The sequence below is a fragment of the Amphiura filiformis genome, chromosome 18, assembly GCF_039555335.1.
Source record: "Amphiura filiformis chromosome 18, Afil_fr2py, whole genome shotgun sequence".
In the NCBI taxonomy this organism is placed as follows: domain Eukaryota; kingdom Metazoa; phylum Echinodermata; class Ophiuroidea; order Amphilepidida; family Amphiuridae; genus Amphiura; species Amphiura filiformis.
The window spans coordinates 25,357,749-25,379,762 of NC_092645.1; the positions used below are offsets into that span (position 1 = coordinate 25,357,749).

The 22,014-nt window shown below is 37.9% G+C and overlaps 1 protein-coding gene across 1 annotated transcript in view; it reads right to left on the reverse strand.

Annotated features, from left to right (window-relative positions):
• Positions 1 to 6,869: 6,869 nt before the first annotated feature.
• LOC140140037 (putative enoyl-CoA hydratase) overlaps positions 6,870 to 22,014 on the reverse strand; it is a 40,689-nt gene continuing 25,544 nt past the window's right edge. Inside the window, exons 4-8 of the mRNA XM_072161847.1 lie at positions 20,990 to 21,194; positions 16,600 to 16,726; positions 15,277 to 15,381; positions 10,576 to 10,722; positions 6,870 to 8,003 (exon numbers count right to left, since the gene is read on the reverse strand). Coding sequence (XP_072017948.1) covers positions 7,980 to 8,003; positions 10,576 to 10,722; positions 15,277 to 15,381; positions 16,600 to 16,726; positions 20,990 to 21,194 — 608 coding nt within the window. The 3' untranslated portion in view covers positions 6,870 to 7,979. The remainder of the gene's footprint in view (positions 8,004 to 10,575; positions 10,723 to 15,276; positions 15,382 to 16,599; positions 16,727 to 20,989; positions 21,195 to 22,014) is intronic.

A 22,014-nucleotide genomic window follows, 5' to 3' on the forward strand; every position in this document is an offset into this window, starting at 1 on the left:
AAAACAGTACACAACCTAATTTAAAATGGGGTCATTTGGTATAAAACTTTTTTTTTAAAGGGGGGTCAGTACCAGTGTGGTAACAAACTGTAAAATGGGGGTCATTGGGTACAAGATTGCCAAAAGGGGATCATCAAGTACTTTTTTAGGGCAAGTTGAAAATTGCCTTGGATTTTCACTGAAAAGAAAAGGCAGCACAGCAATATTTCAAGAGGGCATCATGGCAAGGTTGGCAACTGTTGAAAATTTGAGAAGGGCACCAAGGCAATTTCTCAAAAGTGAAGAAAACACACACAAACATAGATAGATGATAAAGGGGCAGGGCTGGGGCACCAACGGCAACTTCATTAGAGGGCACGGCAAGTGACTGCCTTGGGTAAGGACATATTTTGAGGGCATTACGGCAGTGGGGATGGGCATGCCATGGGTTTGGAAAAACGCTCTTCAATTCCAGGGCTGAAACATACATAAACATAATAAATAAGTGCCAAACTGCAAAAAAAAAAAAAACTTGGCTACCTAAGGAAGCAATTGGAAGGCACTGGATGATTGATTTATATTTTTTTGCGGAAAACACAAATACCATCTGAAAAAGGGGGTGCTATTGACTTTGAAAATAAAGAAAAGGGGGGACATTGTGTAGTAGGATATAAGAAAAAGGTAGGGGTCATTGAGAACCTTAAAATTTGTTTAAAGGGGTCATTGGTTAATAGGGAGGGTAGTAAAACAAAAAAGGGGGTCATTGGGTACAAGCCGGTTGTGAAAAATGGGGTCTATCCCGCCCCGAGCCACATGCTGCGTATCTGTTATGGAAGTGCCTCACCCCTCTCCTCGGAGAAAACCCCCCACATATATCCGCCTGCTTTCACTTTTACCAGGTATGAAAACTGGTCTTGAAAAAAAAACCACTGAAATATGTTGACCAATGCTAAAGCAGCAGGGTTTCCATGGGTTAAATACCCTTTGGAAGCCTTTCTGGAAGATAAATTTTACCAGAATAAGTTTCAAAGTGACACATAAAATAAACATAGCCACTTCTTTTAAATGCAAAAACGCTGAAAATCAAATGTGGTAATTTGTGGAAACGGATTGCAAGTTTACATTTTTGAAGAATTTTACATAGTGTATCACAACACTGTCATAATTATAAAGCCATAAATTAGCTCAGATTCTAGGCACAAATTGGTTGCACATTGGTCTTCCACAACATCCTGAACATTTGTTATTTTATCTTTAAACAAAGAACTGAAAAATCCAACATATTAGCCAGTTTTGCTCTTGATATGTACCTACAAATGCCTTATGAAAGAAGCATTGAAAATTACAAGAACAAAACTATAAACAATCAAGAAATATTTAAAACCAGAATAAAAAATTATACAAATCTGCATGGAATTCCAAAGAGAAATAATTAAATCTATAATATCCACATCAAAAATTCAGAGAGATATTCTAAAACCAGCAGAAAAAGTAGCCAAAATGAAAAACAAATGCCTATGGCTTAAACCTTTGGAAAAAGGATTTTTTTTTTAAATTTCCAAGTTTCACATACCACTTTTGTCCAAGATAATTGTCCACACCAGTCTTTTAGATGCTAGAAGTCTTGTAGACTATTACATCAGGTAATGTCAGGTGCATGTAGTGTTCTAAGTGCAAGTAACAAAATGTGAACAACAAAAATGGATTTGCCCTTGTGTAAAGTAAATTTTTGCAAAATTAATATTATTGACATCATTGATTCTCCTGTGGCATGGGTGATTCTACAGATCCATATGCAAATTTATCAATAAAATACTGCATAAGTGGAAATATTCGCGTTGTAAACCTAAAATATTTCTCACTATGCAAGGTCATCAACTCCAGATCACACTTTTTCGCTCATAGTCCAGCAGAATTCAGGGCTTACATAAGGGGTAATCTTTGCATTTTCTTGTAAAACTCTGGCTGGAGGCAATAGTAATAGGCTTAGGAAAAATAAGACCGGCAACTGATTATTTGCTCCTATTTGTATCATTGTTTAATTATTTAATTTGACCTATTTGAACAAAAGTTTGCGATTCATTCCCACTACCCCAGGAAAATTTCAAAATTTAAAATACATTCAAAAAGTTCTGCCTCCACCCTCATATCTCAGCTTCTGCAGGTAGCAGGCATGTGAAGGACCACACACATAACAAGAGCACCACTGGTGCTGTAGCTCATTTGTTATGGGTTATGGTCAGGAATACCATGCATAGCTATGTATAGCCATGCATAGCTATGTATAGCCATGCATAGCTATGTATATAGCCATGCATAGCTATGTATAGCCATGCATAGTTATGTATAGCCATGCATATCTATGTATAGCCATGCATAGTTATGTATAGCCATGCATAGCTATGTATAGCCATGCATAGCTATGTATAGCCATGCATAGCTATGTATAGCCATGCATAGCTATGTATAGCCATGGATAGCTATGGATAGCTATGTATGGCCATGTATAGCCATATATATGTAACCATGTCATAGCCATGTATAGCCATGTATAGCTATGTATACAGGGCTGCCAACTTTGAAAAACACATTTCAGTATTCTCAAACCTCAAAATCACCATAGTGCTGTGATCAAGCACAAATCAGCATTTTGAAAATATACTTACGGTTCTCAAGATATTTATTTATTCAAGGCATTTATTTATTTGTACCTTTTTGCTTGTCGAGTATCCTTTGATTTTATTTTGTTTAATACAGTTTTGTTTGTATATTTAATGTCTTGGATGCACCATCGGATAGATGAGTGCCCCCGATGTAAAAGCAATTGCCAAATAAAAACTTAAAAACTACAACACTTTCATGGTAAATGAAATGATTTAAAACAAATAAAATAAAATTTTGCACACACATCTAATTTTCCTGACTTTATATTTAAACGAGTGCTCCCTTCAATCTTCAGAACAGGGAAAGGCCACTAGCCACTAGCACTTCCCTGTTCAGACTTTCTGTTTGTCTGTTTTGTAATGTCAGAGAGGGGTTGTCATGGTCTCATATACTGATATACTAGGCACTGAATAAAAATTCCTTTAAAAAAGGAATGGGGCGCCCAATGTGAGCTTGGCCGTGATGTGGTGAATTTCATGGTGTTTATTATCTTGGTATTATTATCTCTTGCAAACCCGGTGACACCTCATTATAGAAATCAGACCTGTTGATAGGTTGTAAGAGGGGATAGCCTTTTCCAGGCACAAATTGCGCCATATATAAAGAAAGTTTTGCTACTTTGCAACACAATAAAATCTTAAATGCAAAATGAGATCCTGTAGGTGGCTCCCGAGGGGGCTTAAAAAACTAAATGCAAAATGAGGTTTTTAAAAAATATTGTTTTCCAGAGTCAAGACTCAAGACGCAGGTATCATTATTAAGCCTCATATAACTTATTTATTGTCGAATAAGTGCAGAGTAGGTTAGATATGAATATTAAATGTTAGACCAAAGTAGCTCAAAGCACATGTACTATACACCTGATCCGTGAACTTGTCTTTTTAAAGACAAATTCTTGTTTAAAGGTAGTTCTTGTTTCTGTTGAAAAGACAATATTGATGTCTAAGATCTTAATTATATCATTCATAGCATTTAAATTCAGGATATATAAATATTATCTATAGGACTTCTATGGACAATGGATCTATTCCCTGATCCAGCATGTTTGCAAATGTATATCATTGGAATTAACACATGATAACGACTATTGAGTATTAATATTATAAAACTTCGAACAGTGGTGCATGGGGGTGATGATTTCATTGCCGTCTTGTTGTTGGTAAGGAGAAAATTTGGCCCAGCATTAATTCAAAAGAAAATATCATATTTTCATCAAAATGTACCAAACTTTAACATGTTTGGTATCAATCTGGACTAAAATTGAATCATTCACCAATTTTTTTTATTACTGTACATTGCATCCACAAATAAAAAACATATACAGCATATTTCTTATCTGCCTAAATTCTTCTGGAGAACAGGTTATCGGCGAGTTAAAAAATAGGCGAGTTAGAAAAAGGCGAGTTAAAATGGCGAGTTACCTCCTGCAGTGTTTTCCGGAAAGTCCATGCGGCGAGTTGTGCATTTCCGGAAAGTCCATGTGGCGAGTTGTGAATTTCCGGAAAGTCCATGTGGCGAGTTGTGAATTTCCGGAAAGTCCAAGATTTTGAACCAAAAATGCAGTTTTGGTCAAAATTCAAAACTGATTATTTAAAAAAAATGATACCATTAATGTATTCTTTGACTCATGTCCATTCCATAATTATACTTTACCATATAACTAGATATCAGCCTTGATTTTAAATATTGCAATCAATAGTTACCATATTACAAATACCATTAATACTGATCATGTGTTGTGCCCTTTGTGTTGTGTTTAAAATTTAAAAGTTTTTAAAAAGTGTTTTATAAAAGTTTTATGACTTTTTATTTGTATAACTTTTTCGGATTTTAAATACTAGAAGAAGAGGGCAGCCTATGCACAGGCGACAGTAGCACTGCCTCTATATATTAATTCCAATTGTAAGCCCAAGAGCAAGAGAAATATATGATAAATGAGGACTCAAGCAAATTGGAAACTGATTTTGCTGATTTTGGACTAACAGCTTTAAAAAAAAACCAGTACTGAAAATACACTGTGACATTTTTAACTCACTGTTGGGACTTTGTCATAGTGTTACTGTAACTCGCCACCGGGACTTCATAGTGTTACTGTAACTCGCCACCGGGACTTCATAGTGTTTCTGTAACTCGCCACTGGGACTTCATAGTGTTACTGTAACTCGCCACCGGGACTTCATAGTGTTACTGTAACTCGCCACTGGGACTTCATAGTGTCACTGTAACTCGCCACCGGGACTTCATAGTGTTACTGTAACTCGCCACCGGGACTTCATAGTGTTACTGTAACTCGCCACTGGGACTTCATAGTGTTACCCATGGGAATATCTAAAATAGCCTGACTCTGTGGGGGTAACTCGCCTTTTTAACTCGCCTTTACCTAACTCGCCCATATTGTAACTCGCCTAAAACATGCTCTCATTCTTCTGGTAGACAACCTTATCTCTGTTTCTGATAACCATCATATCTTGAAGGTCATCACAAAAATAATGCGCACAATATGGACCACAATGGCCTCATCCCAAGACCCAATGCCATAGTTCAATAACCTCAATTAAACAATCAGAGAGCAAAATTTGACCTCAAGTTGCGGAGTATGAGTTTGTGTACCCAAATTTCCAAAGGTCATTCAATGAATGTGCAACTGTATTGGGGTTTAAGAAATGTGCCCTGATAGATGAGCATGTTGTGGATCCTAGTGATAGGCAGCGGTGATGATTTCTTGTTGGTAAGAAGCCCAGCATTATTTCAAAAGAAAATATCACATTTTCATCAAAATTTTCTTCAAATATGTACCAACTTTTAATGTGTTTGGTATCAATCTGGACTGAAATTGAATCATTCGCCAGATTCCGTTGATTACAGCAAAATTCATCCACAAATAAAAATCATATTATTGGGTCACCATATTGTATGTTTGGCAACTGTAGTTTGAGAATAACCACTATATGGATTTTATGGTAATTAACAAACAAAGGCCATCGGTTTAATTGAATGAGTGAGATGTTTGTTCATAGTCAGGGTTGCCAACCAACAATTTGGTAGCCCAATTAGTTCTGATTTGGGAGAATTTGAGACACTACTTGCTCATGGCTCGTGCACAGAAGTAAGGGCCTATAGACAGCACAAGCCCAATTGGTGCTTTTTTTTATCTATTGACTTGCCGAATGTAAGGCAAAGCAACACTGAAAAGCAAACATTGTAGCCGCACTGAAGCAGTAAAGTTCAACATCTCTTTTACAAAATCGCCAGATCAAGGAGTTTGTACAGTGTTTGTAATATGAAAAGCACCACAAACAGTCTGCATAGGAGACTATTCCATGAAATTTGGTAAAAATTTTCGTAACAAAATGCTCCAAAAATGACACTTTCCGTCCGAATTTTCCTAGCTAAATAAGTAACAATCATGAACAATCATGCAAAGATCGTCGCCACAAATTACCAGATCCATTGCTCAAACAATGTAGCAAGAGAAAGAAAAAAACATACAGAAATCCGGATCATGCCTAGAGTTCATTGCGTTACGCAATGAGCTAAAAAATGGGGGAAACAGCTATCATACTGCTGAAAGCGCTAAAAATTCAAAAGCTCCTATACTTTTGTACAGAGCAAGTGTACAAAAAAGATGAAGAAGAAAACAAAACCAAAAAGAGGAAATCAGCTGAAAATAGGAACTCTCGCATACCTGAAGGCGTAGCCTTTTATATTTTCCAGGATTACACCCCGTGGGCTTATCTAGCTAGTGAGACCAATTTGTTTTGAAATCTGTTTTTCATTTAATGTAGGTAGGCATGATATTGATCTTTTGTCCAAACTAGGAAAATAGTGAAAACAGAGAGAAAACAGCATACCACCGGGCTAAAAAGCCAGAAATCATGCTGAAAATAAATGAAAACCCATCAATATTGGCTATAAAAGAGTAGGAATTCCTGTTTAAATAGGGAAAATATAATGGAAGGGAAAGAAAAAAGATATAATGGTAGGCAAAAGAAAAATTAAATCAGGATTCAGTGTCATGGTAATGGAGAAAATCTGTTTTACTTCCATTCTGTTTAAATTTTTTCAAAATTTACCGTTGCGTGACCGCAAATTCTAATGTTGATGCTTATTCCAATTTGTACCAAAAAAATTAAGTATTTCGTAAGTTTCACTGATGCAAATCACCCCAAAACTTGGATTTAATATTTGTTGAACAGCCACACATACAGGGAAGTACACATATCAAACTAATGTCCACATGTTTATTGAGCATTTTAATTTTTACAAAGTCATTGAGCTTTCGTTAAATTTAAGTAATTATGTACCACATCGAAACATAAACTTCTTTGAAGCCTTCCAATATCAAAAATATAAATCCATTAATTGTTTGTAAATGTTCTGTGGAAGTTAGCATTACTACCACAAATTTACAGTCATATGAATAACATGTTTGCTGCTATATTCTGACTTCAAGCCAGTTCTTAAGTTATTTTTCTCCTAAAAAAACTCCTTATTCAAGTTTAAGGTCAAAATATCACCATATCTCACCGGTATGTTAATCCCTCGATCTCCAGTATTTTCCATACAAAATCAGAATTTTCGCAGTTTCATGTGCAAAAGTGAGGAATAATTCTTAAGCAATGTCAGTATTCTCTGCCCTACAGTGTTTTGTCAGTATTAGCATTTTCAGTATTCTCAAACAAAATCAGTATAAAATACTGAAAATCAGTAAAATTGGCAGGTGTGAACAATGCTGCCTTTACACCTTTTTATTTCTTCACTGTACAACTAAGTGTATCATATTTCTTCAAAAGATCACTGAACAACTATTTGCTGAGGTATCATCGTAATAATCATAGACCCACAACATGATCACTTCATTCAGAGGTTCCAGAGTTTGTTATCTAATAACACAAAATCAACAATGTGACAGATGTAGTAACTTGATGACTTCCATGTGCTCCCTGAAACTGTGTGTAATTAACTCATTATCACAAAACAAATTGTTCATCTGGCATTGTTTTTTCAAATAAGGATAAGTCATACTTGCTCAATAGCTCTTTGCAAAAGCGATTACATCATGAGTAGGTATCACTAAGATGTGATTTCAATAAATCACTCAGAAATTGTTAGTAAAGCATGGCGTACTCCTTCCATGATTCAAGAAACTCAATCAAAATAAACAAACAATGTTGCAAAGTTAAATTAAAAGCAGTCTGGAAAACAGCCATCATGAGGTTAATTTTCTTCCAATAAGTACCGATTAATTTCCGCCGTACAGAAATCTCATAAAATAACATTTACCGGTTACCGCTTACAAAAAGTTTCAGGTATGGCCTCTGCTTGCAGAACACTCATCATAACTTTGACCAGTCTATAATCTGGAATTGAGAAAAACAGAAATAAGGATGTTCCATTAGTTATAATAGGGGTGTAATATGTATTCATGACTCACATTAAATGGATAGTGGCAAATTTATGACAGGTTTTTTCATGTTTAATTTAAGAACACAGTGGCGTTGCGAGGGGGTGGGCGGGGGGGTAAATACCCTGGGCGCCACATTAGTGGGGCACCAAATTGAACAATTCAGCATCAGTTCTGCACCCCCTCCAAGCAATGAAAGTCAAAATTTTCACACGCTTTGCACACATTTCAGCACAGATAGTAATTTGAAATTTTGAAGGATCGATTTAAGACTGCAATTCAACTTCATTATAACCAAAATAAATCAGAGGTATTTGTGCACATTTTCCCTCGCTTCAGCCACAATTGTTAATGGGGAGTGCCGTTATGTATTCTTGGTCCCCGGCCGCAACAACCACTAGCTTCAAAACTGTCAGAACCGTAAATTATTTAACTTTGAAAGCCCAATCACAAACATAAATCAAGCTAAAATATCGCACTTGAGTAGTAAAAATACTACTACTATAGCTATAGCCCAATATTTAGTATTCTACCATTTTCATGTTCATTCATGTTGAAATAATTAGAGGGATATTTGGCTGGATGGATCATATTGTAAAAACCACATGTTTCCAGTTTATTATTTATGCTTTACTATAAATGTACCCCATCACTTTTAATCAACACACACATGCCTAGATATAAAATTATTTCCTGGGAAGAGAGGGTCAGAATATCATTAGAGGGGGGATCAATCTTGATTCTAGCAGAGTAAATTTGTGGGAATCACTCTATTCTTGCTAATCAACTACAGTGTTTACTGCAAAAGTTTGTGAGAATCAACTTTGATTCACACAAATCTGTGTCTGAGAATCTTTACGAGAACAGATTCTCTCCAAAAGTTTGACCCTGGAAGATAATCTGAATTTCCTGCAGATATAGGAATATTTCCCCAATTTTGTATAGCAATTACCTTTTAAATGCAAATTCCCTTAGAGGATACATTGTATGTTTAGCTGCATTATATATCAACCTCCATTTACTGCATGTCAGTATTGTTGTTGTGTGGAACCATACTATACTAGATTTCGCGGTTCTCGGGTTGGGTGGTTCTTGTGACTATCTCTAATTACCCAACACCTGTTACCCATATAGGCCTACTTGCCCTGAAATTTGTATCTGGATGTAGGCTGTTACAAAACATTATAAAGTAATAAAATCAATCGGGATAAATGTGAACGCAATTAGGCTGATATAACGGGTTACAGGTTAGGATTTAACTACGGAAAAAAATATTGTACCCCGGAAATAGTCATGTTCTGCTACTAATAGGCCTCTGCACGTGTGCCGTTTTGAAATGTGTTGAAAATAGGCCTATTGATCCGATGAGATGTACCTGCACGATTAACCACATTGATCCGATGAGATGCACCTGCACGATTAACCACACTGTAATTCTTTCCGATGCACGCACTGCGCTTACGCGATAGCGCACCGCCCAAGACGCGACAGCGCATCACCGCGAAAGCACGCAGCGTTAGCGAAGCCACGCACACGCCGATAGCGCGCGGACAGAGGTGCGGACGGACAGACAGACACGCCATGATTAGTATTATGATATATACGACCAAAGCCACCCGACATCATTATTCTTTGATCAGCTCGTAATCAGCGGGAATTGTTAGGCTTTTACCACTACGCCGAACTAGACCCACATTAAGAATAATATAGTTGACCTGTCTGGTCTATATTGTGCGTGTTAAATTAAGTAGTCAAAGTATAGGACTTGAATTCATAATTTGTGATACTTCTGGCACCATGGCACAAGACAATTCTCAAAATAAAATATATTGATATTAATAATATGCGATGTTATACGGCCCACCGATTACGAGCTGATTAAACTGTAGTTTAAGACAGCTAGATTTACATTGATTATAAAGCCTCCACCACCTCCATGGTCAGTGTAGCTAGGGTGTAGCCAACCTCATCCACCAGTGGCTGCTGCCACAGACCCATTGTTTTACACAACAGCAATGCATCCACTTAGTAGAGGGAGGTTGATACGGCCTGTATAAATATCTTAGGTGTACACTTTTAAAAGATGAATTGATCAATCTGGACCCTGGATTCCAATTTCTTTCCTACATGCAAAATATTTAATTCTCGATCATGAGAGCCAACTTGGGTATGCACAGATTTGCGTCGAGCATACTAAGCAAAGACCACATGGTTAAGGCGCAAGTACATATTTTAAGAATTGGCCAATCACTGTTGTTGGTCGCGCGATCGTGTTGTTCTATGAAAAGTACGCTAACGCAAAGATACCCAAAAGGTACATCCTCTCATGATCGAGAATTAGATAATTTGCCTATACAGTCAGTCTACTCTGAAGTACAAAGTAACGATGCAGATTGTGCTGATTTTAAGGTACGCATACCTGCAGCACAGACGCAGCATTGCACACTGTTTACGCACTGTATACACGTGCGTTGTCACTTTGTATGTCAGAGTGGACAAACTGTAGGCATGGACACATGAAAACTTACCCCTGTGTCTCTCTCATGCACTGCTTGTTTGAATCCCACTTCCTGTGTTCGCTTTTGGAATGCAACGCCCTCTGGTGAGTGTCGTGACATGCCGTCTAGAAGTGTTGCTAGTCTCTGAGCTGATGATAAACCCATGTGTTCAACAACCTGTAAGCATGCACGGTAATAAGAAAATGCTGTTATATAGATGGAACTTACATAGTTCACAGGAATCAGCAACACATACAGGTATGTCCATTAGCTGTCGTATGAACGCTTGCACAAAGACATATACATATCCATTCGATGTTGTATAAATTATTGCATCTAGGTATTAAATCTAGAGCTCCTTGGCACAAAGATGTATGTCAATTAGCTGTCGTATGAATGGTTGCATCTAGATAGCACAGACCTCAGCGGCGCACAGACGTATGTCCATTAGCTGCCATATTAATGATCTAATTACATCTAGACAACTGAGGGCTCAGCGGCACAAATTCATGTCCATTAGCTTCCATATTAATGATAATTCATTGCACCTAGACAGCTGAGGGCTTAACAGCACAAAGACCTATGTCCATAGCTGTCATATTAATGATAATTCATTGCACCTACAATCAAGTGCAAATTTCCCTGGGACACTTGTTCATATTTCGCGCCCTCTGTTCAATAAAACCGGTCATATGAAGTTCACCATGTGATATTTTATTTGTATAGTTTCCACCCTATTTCGAATCCCCTCCCTCCCCCACCAACCAATGTTGGAGCAAAAATATAGTCCATTTAAAAAATGAGGCGTTTGGTATACAACATTGAATAAGGGGTGCGGGGAGGGTCATTGAACTATGAAAGTGTCCCAGCAAATTTGCACTTGATTGTAGACAGCTGAAGGCTTAGCAGCACAAAGACGTATGTCCATTAGCTGCCATATTAATGATAATTCATTGCACCTAGACAGCTGAGGGCTCAGCGGCACAAAGACGTATGACCATTAGCTGCCATATTAATGATAATTCATTGCACCTGGACAGCTGAGGGCTCAGCAGCACAAAGACATGTCCATTAGCTGCCATATTAATGATAATTCATTGCACCTAGACAGCTGAGGGCTCAGTAGCACAAAGATGTATGTCCATTAGCTGCCATATTAATGATAATTCATTTCACCTGGACAGCTGAGGGCTCAGTGGCACAAAGACGTATGTCCATTAGCTGCCATATTAATGATAATTCATTGCACCTAGACAGCTGAGGGCTCAGCGGTACAAAGACGTATGTCCATCAGCTGCCATAGTAATGATAATTCATTGCACCTAGACAGCTGAGAGCTCAGTGGCACAAAGACGTATATATGGCTCAGCGGTCCGTATGTCCATCAGCTGCCATAGTAATGATAATTCATTGCACCTAGACAGCTGAGGGCTCAGTGGCACAAAGACGTATGTCCATTAGCTGCCATTGTAATGATAATTCATTGCACCTAGACAGCTAAGAGCTCAGCGGCACAAAGACGTATGTACATTAGCTGCCATATTAATGATAATTCAAAAGCTTTATGAAAATTGCATCAATCAGACGGATGATGAGAACCTGAAATTGCAGTATAATGCTTGTAAACTGGAGTATGAAGTTATGTACAGTCATTATATGAAAGGGTTACAAATAAGATCTAAAGAGAAATGGATTGAAGAAGGTGAGAAATGTACTAAATATTTTCTGAATTTGGAGAAAAAAATGCTTCTAAGAAGTCAATCAACAAACTTCAGTGTAGTAATGGTGTGATGACAACTGATCAATCTGTTATTTTAAATGAAGAGGTTGTCTATTTTTCTGATTTGTTTAAAAGCAAAGTTGATGTGTCTGAAATAGAATTGGATGAGTTTTTCGAGATACAATTTTTCCTACTCTGACTAATGAACAGAGTGAAAGCTGTGAGGGTATCTTGACAGCAGAAGAATGTGTAGGCGCGCTCAATTATATGGCAAAAAATAAAAGCCCTGGCTATGATGGTCTCACGGTAGAGTTCTATCAGCACTTTTGGCCAAAGATTGGTCCCATTGTTGTTACGGCGCTTAATGATGCGTATCTTTCTGGGTCACTTACCACCTGTCAGAATCGTGGCATAATCTCCCTCATTCATAAAGGTAAAGGGCTTCCCGGGATTCCCTTAATAACTGGCGTCCAATTGCTTTGTTGAATATTGATTATAAGATAGCCACTAAAGCATTGGCTGCTCAGATAAAAACATTCTTCAGTCTGTTGTGAATACTGATCAGAATGGTTTTGTTAAGGGTAGAAGTATACACGAAAATATCCGCCTTATTGAAGATGTTTTAAGATATGTTGATAATAATAATTTACCTGGTGTTATGATGTGTATTGATTTTAAAAAGCATTCGACAGTATAGAACGTGACTTTATATTTTATGCGCTCAGAAAATTGAATTTTGGTTCAATGTTCAGAAAATGGATTTCAGTTATTTTTTCCAATACCACTAATTGTATTATTAATAATGGTCACATCTCAAGTTCCTTTGATGTAAATTGTGGCGACGTCAGGGTTGTCCGATTTCGCCTTTGATCTTCGTCCTTAGTGTGGAGTTGCTCGCTTGTAAAATTCGTCAATCCAAGCAAATCCAGGGTATTACTTTACCAATTGAGAACTATGATCATAAATAAATTAGCATCTCTACTTTTGCAGATGATACTACCATTTTGTAAAAGACCCTGAATGTGTTAAACGGTTATGGATGTATTTGATAACTTTTCAAGATTATCTGGTCTTTCAGTAAATCATGCCAAAAGTGATGCCGTATGGATTGGGTCCTTGAAAATAATAATTTCGCATCGAAATGTTAACTGAAATTAGCGCCAAATAACACTGTTAAAATCCTTGGTGTGTATTTCTCCCCAAGTATCTCAATAAATCATTTGTCTTGTAATTGGGAGGATAAAATGAATAAGATCGAGTGTTCAATCCGTGCATGGAAGATGCGAGGCCTATCAATGGTTGGTAGAAACTTGATCGTGAAAACATTGTTGGCTTCGCAACTTTCATACATTGCTCCAGTTGTAGACCTTCCTGAGAGAGTTGTAAAGAAATTAAACACTATGTTTTTTAAATTTATTTGGAATAGAGTGGAAGCGGTGAAGCGGAACACCATTATTGCAGATTATGAAAGAGGTGGTATAAACATATTTCAGGTTGAGATGTTTTTCAATGCTTTAAAGATGTCTTGGATCAAAAACTAAACAATTCTAGTCCTGCTTGCTGGAAGAACATTCCACTTTACTATGTCAACAAGTTTGGTTTGGGTATGAATGTGTTTAATTGTAATTGTAGCTTCAACCAAATCAACACTGTATGCAAGAATGTTATTGACACCTTTCCTGTCTTTTATAACAACATGTTTAAAGTCTGGTTCAATACTAAATGTACTTCAAATAAAGCTGACATATCTGATTACTACAATCAAATCATTTGGAACAATGATGCTGTAACTGTTAACAAGAAAACACTTTTCTATAGAGACTGGATTGAAGCTGGCTTTATTTTTATAAAAGATCTTTTTGATGATGATGGTTCAATCTACTCACTTGAGTATTTTAGGCACCGCATTCCACGCACTGGCAACATTCTTTTTCAGTACTTCGCTCTTTGCAATGCTCTGCCGAATGATTGGAAGAATGCACCAATTCTAGACCAAATTAGGACTGAATCAATTGTCTTTAATGCAGTCCCTATAGAAGCCTGTTCTTCAAAGTTTTTAGACATGCCATGGTTGATAAGATTTATGTTCCACCAATTTGTATGAACTATTGGTGTAGAAGATTCCCCAATTATAATTTTGATTGGGAAAAGATTTGGGGTTCAATACCATGTTGTACCAGTGAGGCCAGACTTATTTCACTTAATTGGAAAATTATTCATAACATTTATCCTACAAAAGTTTTATTATGTAAAATGGGGAAAGAAGATACCAATTTGTGCAATTCCTGTAATGCTGTTGATCATCCAGAGCACTTCTTTTTTCATTGTAATAAGACCACTCCTATTTGGGAATTTGCTAACAGGGTTATTACACAAAGGCTTGGTAAAAACTTTAGGCTTTCTGTTGAAAATGTTTTATTTAATTATCATAATGACATTACCAGTGATCGGTCAAAATATATCAATTATGTTATATGTGTTGGCAAAATGTGCATTGGCAAATACAGATACGGGATCATCCTTGTCTTCTGTTCCTCTTTAGGCAGGAACTTCAGTATGAGAGGTTTGGTCTCATGACTTTAGCTAGTTGATCGCAGATGAACAGTTACTTGGATGACTTCCGTGTCTGTTCTTGGCTCTGTCATTTTGCTTAAATTATTTCTTTGATTTTCTTATTATATACATGTATGTAAATTTGTTTTATAACATCTACTATTATATATGGATTATGTGCAGTGCAATAACTTTTGTTGTTATAATATTTATAGTGTATTTAATGTGAATAAAAGGCATTTTGCCTGACATACTATGTCAAACGATAAAAAAAGAAAAAAAAAAGATAATTCATTGCACCTAGACAGCTGAGGGCTCAGCGGTACAAAGACGTATGTCCATCAGCTGCCATAGTAATGATAATTCATTGCACCTAGACAGCTGAGAGCTCAGTGGCACAAAGACATATATCCATTAGCTGCCATATTCATTGCACTCATTTTACAAATTCATTTTACCTGATTAATAACTTGTTTCTGGAAGAATAACTGGTTAGTTGGTACTGTTTTAATTTTCTCTACAAGTCTGCTCACTGCTGTATCTAATTCAGTAGCTGGTACTGCCTACAAATTAAAAACACAATGGAAACAATATACATAAATAAGTTGGCATATTTAGCCAACTTTATTTATTTCGGGTTATCCTGGCAATATTTCAATTCTTGCAGCTTCTAACATCAATTGGTTCTCCCATCTTGCCTTGTAGCTTCTTTGCTGTCAATTGCTCTTTTCAAGTACCATATTCATTCCATTAACTGCCCATGCCCCTATACTATGATCAGCTCTTAATAGGTGGGAATTATTCGGTTTTGTTACTGCAAGAGTCAATAAAGTTCCAACTTACGCACGCCAGAATTCACAAAAGCACGATCATTCACGCAAAGTTTAGTTTATGAAGTTGCTGCGCCTAGTTTGTGTGTACGCCATTCTATATCAATCCACGATGTGATGAGTCCCGCCGATTACGAGCTGATCAGAGTATATAAGTGCCCACCCAGCGACTTTATTACAAATTATCCTCTATCATTATGTGCAGGATCCATGCAACTACATGTATATCAAACATATCCTACTCCTGATTCAACTAAATTATCCAAATTTAACAAAAAATATTAAATTTCAACAAACTCTAAGCCTATAGATTAAATTTTGAATACTTAAACTTGTGTCAAATCTTTGAATTTTGCGACAGCAGCTGTTGGGAAAACATTCAAAATTGCACATTTTTGGCCAATTTTCCAGAAGTTCCAGAAATATTAAAATTTGACAGAACTAACTAAAGGATTATGATTTAGCTATGTTTTATTTGGAAAAACAAGATAATAGTTATTTAATCAACAAAAAAATTGGTACTTTATTTCTTGGATTAGGGTGTAGTCCATCATCCAGTAGCCCAATTCTTGCAGTTTGTTTTTAACGCTTAAAAGCTCTCATGAAGTCTGAACTGTACTCAACCTAGACAGCCGCCCTCATTTGACTGATAAAAACTATATGGAAACAAAGTGTCAGACTTTTGCAACCAAATTCTGGTTGCACTAATTGCACTGAGACTGCCCAGTTGTGTCCAAATTGACCTTTAGACCGAGTTTGTAGTTTTAGAACTTCAGAGCGCGATCTTGTCACAACGGTGCAGTACACGGCGCCACTAGTTAGTCGTGCTATGTCACATAACCAAAGTCGAAAGAGAATATTTTCACAACTCTGCTACAATATGAACTGTAAATTATTCAATCGTCATTACGAAGCTTAACACAATTCTACCTAGTCTCTTCTGCACCTTACCTCACCCACTAGTCCAATTCTTGCAGCTTCTTTACCATCAATTAGCTCTCCAGTAAAGAGTATTCTTTTAGCTCTCTCAGCTCCAACTCGATATGTCCACATTGCTGTAGTAGGACAGCCCCATACTCTGTAGAAAAAACATACATCAAAAATACACTTAAGGACATGAAATATGCGTGCATGGTGCCCAAAAAATGCCAAAATGTACGCATTTTGGGTATAATTGTGCATTTTAGGTCTGACTGTAAATTTTAAGATTTTTCCAAAATAAACATTTTTATACTCATTTGTCAAAAATCTGAAGTTTTCACTAAAATCAAAGAATCAAAATTCATCATAATTCATAGTTTTTGGAACAAGCTTAGATAACCTAATGAGGCTAACAAATTGATACACAGTGAGGCAGCCCCCCCCAATCGATTGAAAATTTAGAAAATCCCAATCCCATAGGAAAATGGTCAAAAAACGGCTTGTGCCCCCCCTAGTCAGACCAGGTGCCCCCCCCCCCCCAAATGGTCGGTGCCCCCCAATATGATGACCCACGCCACGCCACTGCAGTGGGGTGTGAATATCAAATAGGTTTATCAGAATGGGTGACTCGATCCATTTGAAATCTACAGCCCAATGAAGCTGTTGAATTCAGAAGCCTACATAGGTTAGCACTTGATGCTGGTGACAGCAATTTATACAGACAAGTTTTTTTTTTATAAATATTTTGATAATGATCAAATTGCCTAAAAACAGTAACCATTGGTTGCTTAGTGGGCATGGTGCAGTTAGGCAAAATATTGTGTACAGAAAATCTATGATAATCTTGGATATTTTTGAACAATATATTCATAAAGAATTATTTGCAGTATTCTTTTATGGAAAAATGCTACACCTTGCCTCCCTCCATGAAAATAATTGTTGGAATGAAACAACTGCACAGTTTTCCAACCTTGGACATATTCATGTATAAACAATACTATGATACTGCCTCACCCATTCTAGTAATCATACATTACATACCTTGATGGTGGATATCCAATTTTGGCATCTTCTGCCATGACGATCAAATCACAACACAAAGCGATATCAGAGCCACCTGCAACAGCATACCCATGCACCTTACATATGGTGGGTTTCAGGCTACGCCATAGAGACATAAAGGCTTACATACCTTGATGGTGGATATCCATTTTGGCATCTTCCGCCATGACGATCAAATCACAACACAAAGCGATATCAGAGCCACCTGCAACAGCATACCCATGCACCTTACATATGGTGGGTTTCAGGCTACGCCATAGAGACATAAAGGCTTACATACCTTGATGGTGGATATCCATTTTGGCATCTTCCGCCATGACGATCAAATCACAACACAAAGCGATATCAGAGCCACCTGCAACAGCATACCCGCCATGACAATCAAATCACAACACAAAGCGATATCAGAGCCACCTGCAACAGCATACCCATGCACCTTACATATGGTGGGTTTCAGGCTATGCCATAGTGACATAAAGGCTTACATACCTTGATGGTGGATATCCAATTTTGGCATCTTCTGCCATGACAATCAAATCACAACACAAAGCGATATCAGAGCCACCTGCTACAGCATACCCATGCACCTTACATATGGTGGGTTTCAGGCTACGCCATAGTGACATAAAGGCTTACATACCTTGATGGTGGATATCCAATTTTGGCATCTTCTGCCATGACAATCAAATCACAACACAAAGCGATATCAGAGCCACCTGCTACAGCATACCCATGCACCTTACATATGGTGGGTTTCAGGCTACGCCATAGTGACATAAAGGCTTACATACCTTGATGGTGGATATCCAATTTTGGCATCTTCTGCCATGACAATCAAATCACAACACAAAGCGATATCAGAGCCACCTGCTACAGCATACCCATGTACCTTACATATGGTGGGTTTCAGGCTACGCCATAGTGACATAAAGGCTTACATACCTTGATGGTGGATATCCAATTTTGGCATCTTCTGCCATGACGATCAAATCACAACACAAAGCGATATCAGAGCCACCTGCAAAAGCATACCCATGCACCTTACATATGGTGGGTTTCAGGCTATGCCATAGTGACATAAAGGCTTACATACCTTGATGGTGGATATCCAATTTTGGCATCTTCTGCCATGACGATCAAATCACAACACAAAGCGATATCAGAGCCACCTGCTACAGCATACCCATGTACCTTACATATGGTGGGTTTCAGGCTACGCCATAGTGACATAAGCGCTTACATACCTTGATGGTGGATATCCAATTTTGGCATCCTCCGCCATGACAATCAAATCACAACACAAAGCGATATCAGAGCCACCTGCGACAGCATACCCATGCACCTTACATATGGTGGGTTTCAGGCTACGCCATAATGACATAAAGGCTTACATACCTTGATGGTGGATATCCAATTTTGGCATCTTCTGCCATGACAATCAAATCACAACACAAAGCGATATCAGAGCCACCTGCCACAGCATACCCATGTACCTTACATATGGTAGGTTTCAGGCTACGCCATAATGACATAAAGGCTTACATACCTTGATGGTGGATATCCAATTTTGGCATCTTCTGCCATGACAATCAAATCACAACACAAAGCGATATCAGAACCACCTGCCACAGCATACCCATGCACCTTACATATGGTGGGTTTCAGGCTACGCCATAATGACATAAAGGCTTACATACCTTGATGGTGGATATCCAATTTTGGCATCTTCTGCCATGACAATCAAATCACAACACAAAGCGATATCAGAGCCACCTGCCACAGCATACCCATGTACCTTACATATGGTGGGTTTCAGGCTACGCCATAGTGACATAACGGCTTACATACCTTGATGGTGGATATCCAATTTTGGCATCTTCTGCCATGACAATCAAATCACAACACAAAGCGATATCAGAGCCACCTGCAACAGCATACCCATGCACCTTACATATGGTGGGTTTTAGGCTACGCCATAATGACATAAAGGCTTACATACCTTGATGGTGGATATCCAATTTTGGCATCTTCTGCCATGACGATCAAATCACAACACAAAGCGATATCAGAACCACCTGCAACAGCATACCCATGCACCTTACATATGGTAGGTTTCAGGCTACGCCATAGGGACATGAAGGCTTACATACCTTGATGGTGGATATCCAATTTTGGCATCTTCTGCCATGACAATCAAATCACAACACAAAGCGATATCAGAGCCACCTGCAACAGCATACCCATGCACCTTACATATGGTGGGTTTTAGGCTACGCCATAATGACATAAAGGCTTACATACCTTGATGGTGGATATCCAATTTTGGCATCTTCTGCCATGACGATCAAATCACAACACAAAGCGATATCAGAACCACCTGCAACAGCATACCCATGCACCTTACATATGGTAGGTTTCAGGCTACGCCATAGGGACATGAAGGCTTACATACCTTGATGGTGGATATCCAATTTTGGCATCTTCTGCCATGACAATCAAATCACAACACAAAGCGATATCAGAGCCACCTGCAACAGCATACCCATGCACCTTACATATGGTGGGTTTCAGGCTACGCCATAGTGACATAAAGGCTTACATACCTTGATGGTGGATATCCAATTTTGGCATCTTCTGCCATGACAATCAAATCACAACACAAAGCGATATCAGAACCACCTGCCACAGCATACCCATGCACCTTACATATGGTGGGTTTCAGGCTACGCCATAGTGACATAAAGGCTTACATACCTTGATGGTGGATATCCAATTTTGGCATCCTCCGCCATGACGATCAAATCACAACACAAAGCGATATCAGAGCCACCTGCCACAGCATACCCATGCACCTTACATATGGTAGGTTTCAGGCTACGCCATAGTGACATGAAGGCTTACATACCTTGATGGTGGATATCCAATTTTGGCATCTTCCGCCATGACAATCAAATCACAACACAAAGCGATATCAGAACCACCTGCCACAGCATACCCATGCACCTTACATATGGTGGGTTTCAGGCTACGCCATAGTGACATAAAGGCTTACATACCTTGATGGTGGATATCCAATTTTGGCATCTTCTGCCATGACAATCAAATCACAACACAAAGCGATATCAGAGCCACCTGCGACAGCATACCCATGCACCTTACATATGGTGGGTTTCAGGCTACGCCATAATGACATAAAGGCTTACATACCTTGATGGTGGATATCCAATTTTGGCATCTTCCGCCATGACAATCAAATCACAACACAAAGCGATATCAGAGCCACCTGCAACAGCATACCCATGCACCTTACATATGGTAGGATTCAGGCTACGCCATAATGACATAAAGGCTTACATACCTTGATGGTGGATATCCAATTTTGGCATCTTCCGCCATGACAATCAAATCACAACACAAAGCGATATCAGAGCCACCTGCGACAGCATACCCATGCACCTTACATATGGTAGGTTTCAGGCTACGCCATAGCGACATGAAGGCTTCTGTACACGCGTGCATAAAACGATAATCTTCATACGGATCCCATGGCATCTTTTGGCTTCCTTGAGAAAAGCAAAATGGAAATTCATTTAGGACATGATATGTATCTAAATTGCAGGATCGTGCATAGGTAAACTGTGCACATTAAGCCAGAGCGACAATACTCAAATTGAGGTATGCACATACATATTGGAAGAAGAAAGAAGAAGAGCAGTGCTCTTGAAGGGAGTACAACGATCTGCATGTCACACATTAAGGGCTGGGGTATGAACGTTTGGACAGTATTTATTGTGGGATATTAGAGCACATCAGACATATCGAATTGCATTCTGAATACGAAGAATGTCATTCTGATATCAAATAATTTTGATTTTTTGAAATTCGGCATTTAATACACATTTTATGGCAAATCATTAAAAATTGATATTTTTTGATATTTAACAGTACTTGAAGTAAACTTTACAAATCTGATAATTTATACTTAAAGTGTATGTAGGTGGGATGAAAAGCCGACGATCAATTGAAAATTTTGACCTTTCGTATTGAATATATGGATTTTTTTCCCCAAAACACAAAAAAAATTAGGTCTTTTTGGGAAAAAATCCTATCTTCAATATGAAAGGTCAAAATTTTCAATTGACCGTCGACTTTTCCTCCCTGCTACATACACTTTAAGAATATGTAATTAGATTTATATACTTTACTTCGAGGACTGTTATATATCAAAAATTTGAAAAATATCAAATTTTTATAATTTGTCATAAAATTTGTATTATATTGTGATTTTCAAAAAATGAAAAATATTTGATATCAGAAAGACATGCTTCAGTATTCATAATGCAATTCGATAGGTCTGAGGTGCTCTCATGTCCCACAAAAAAT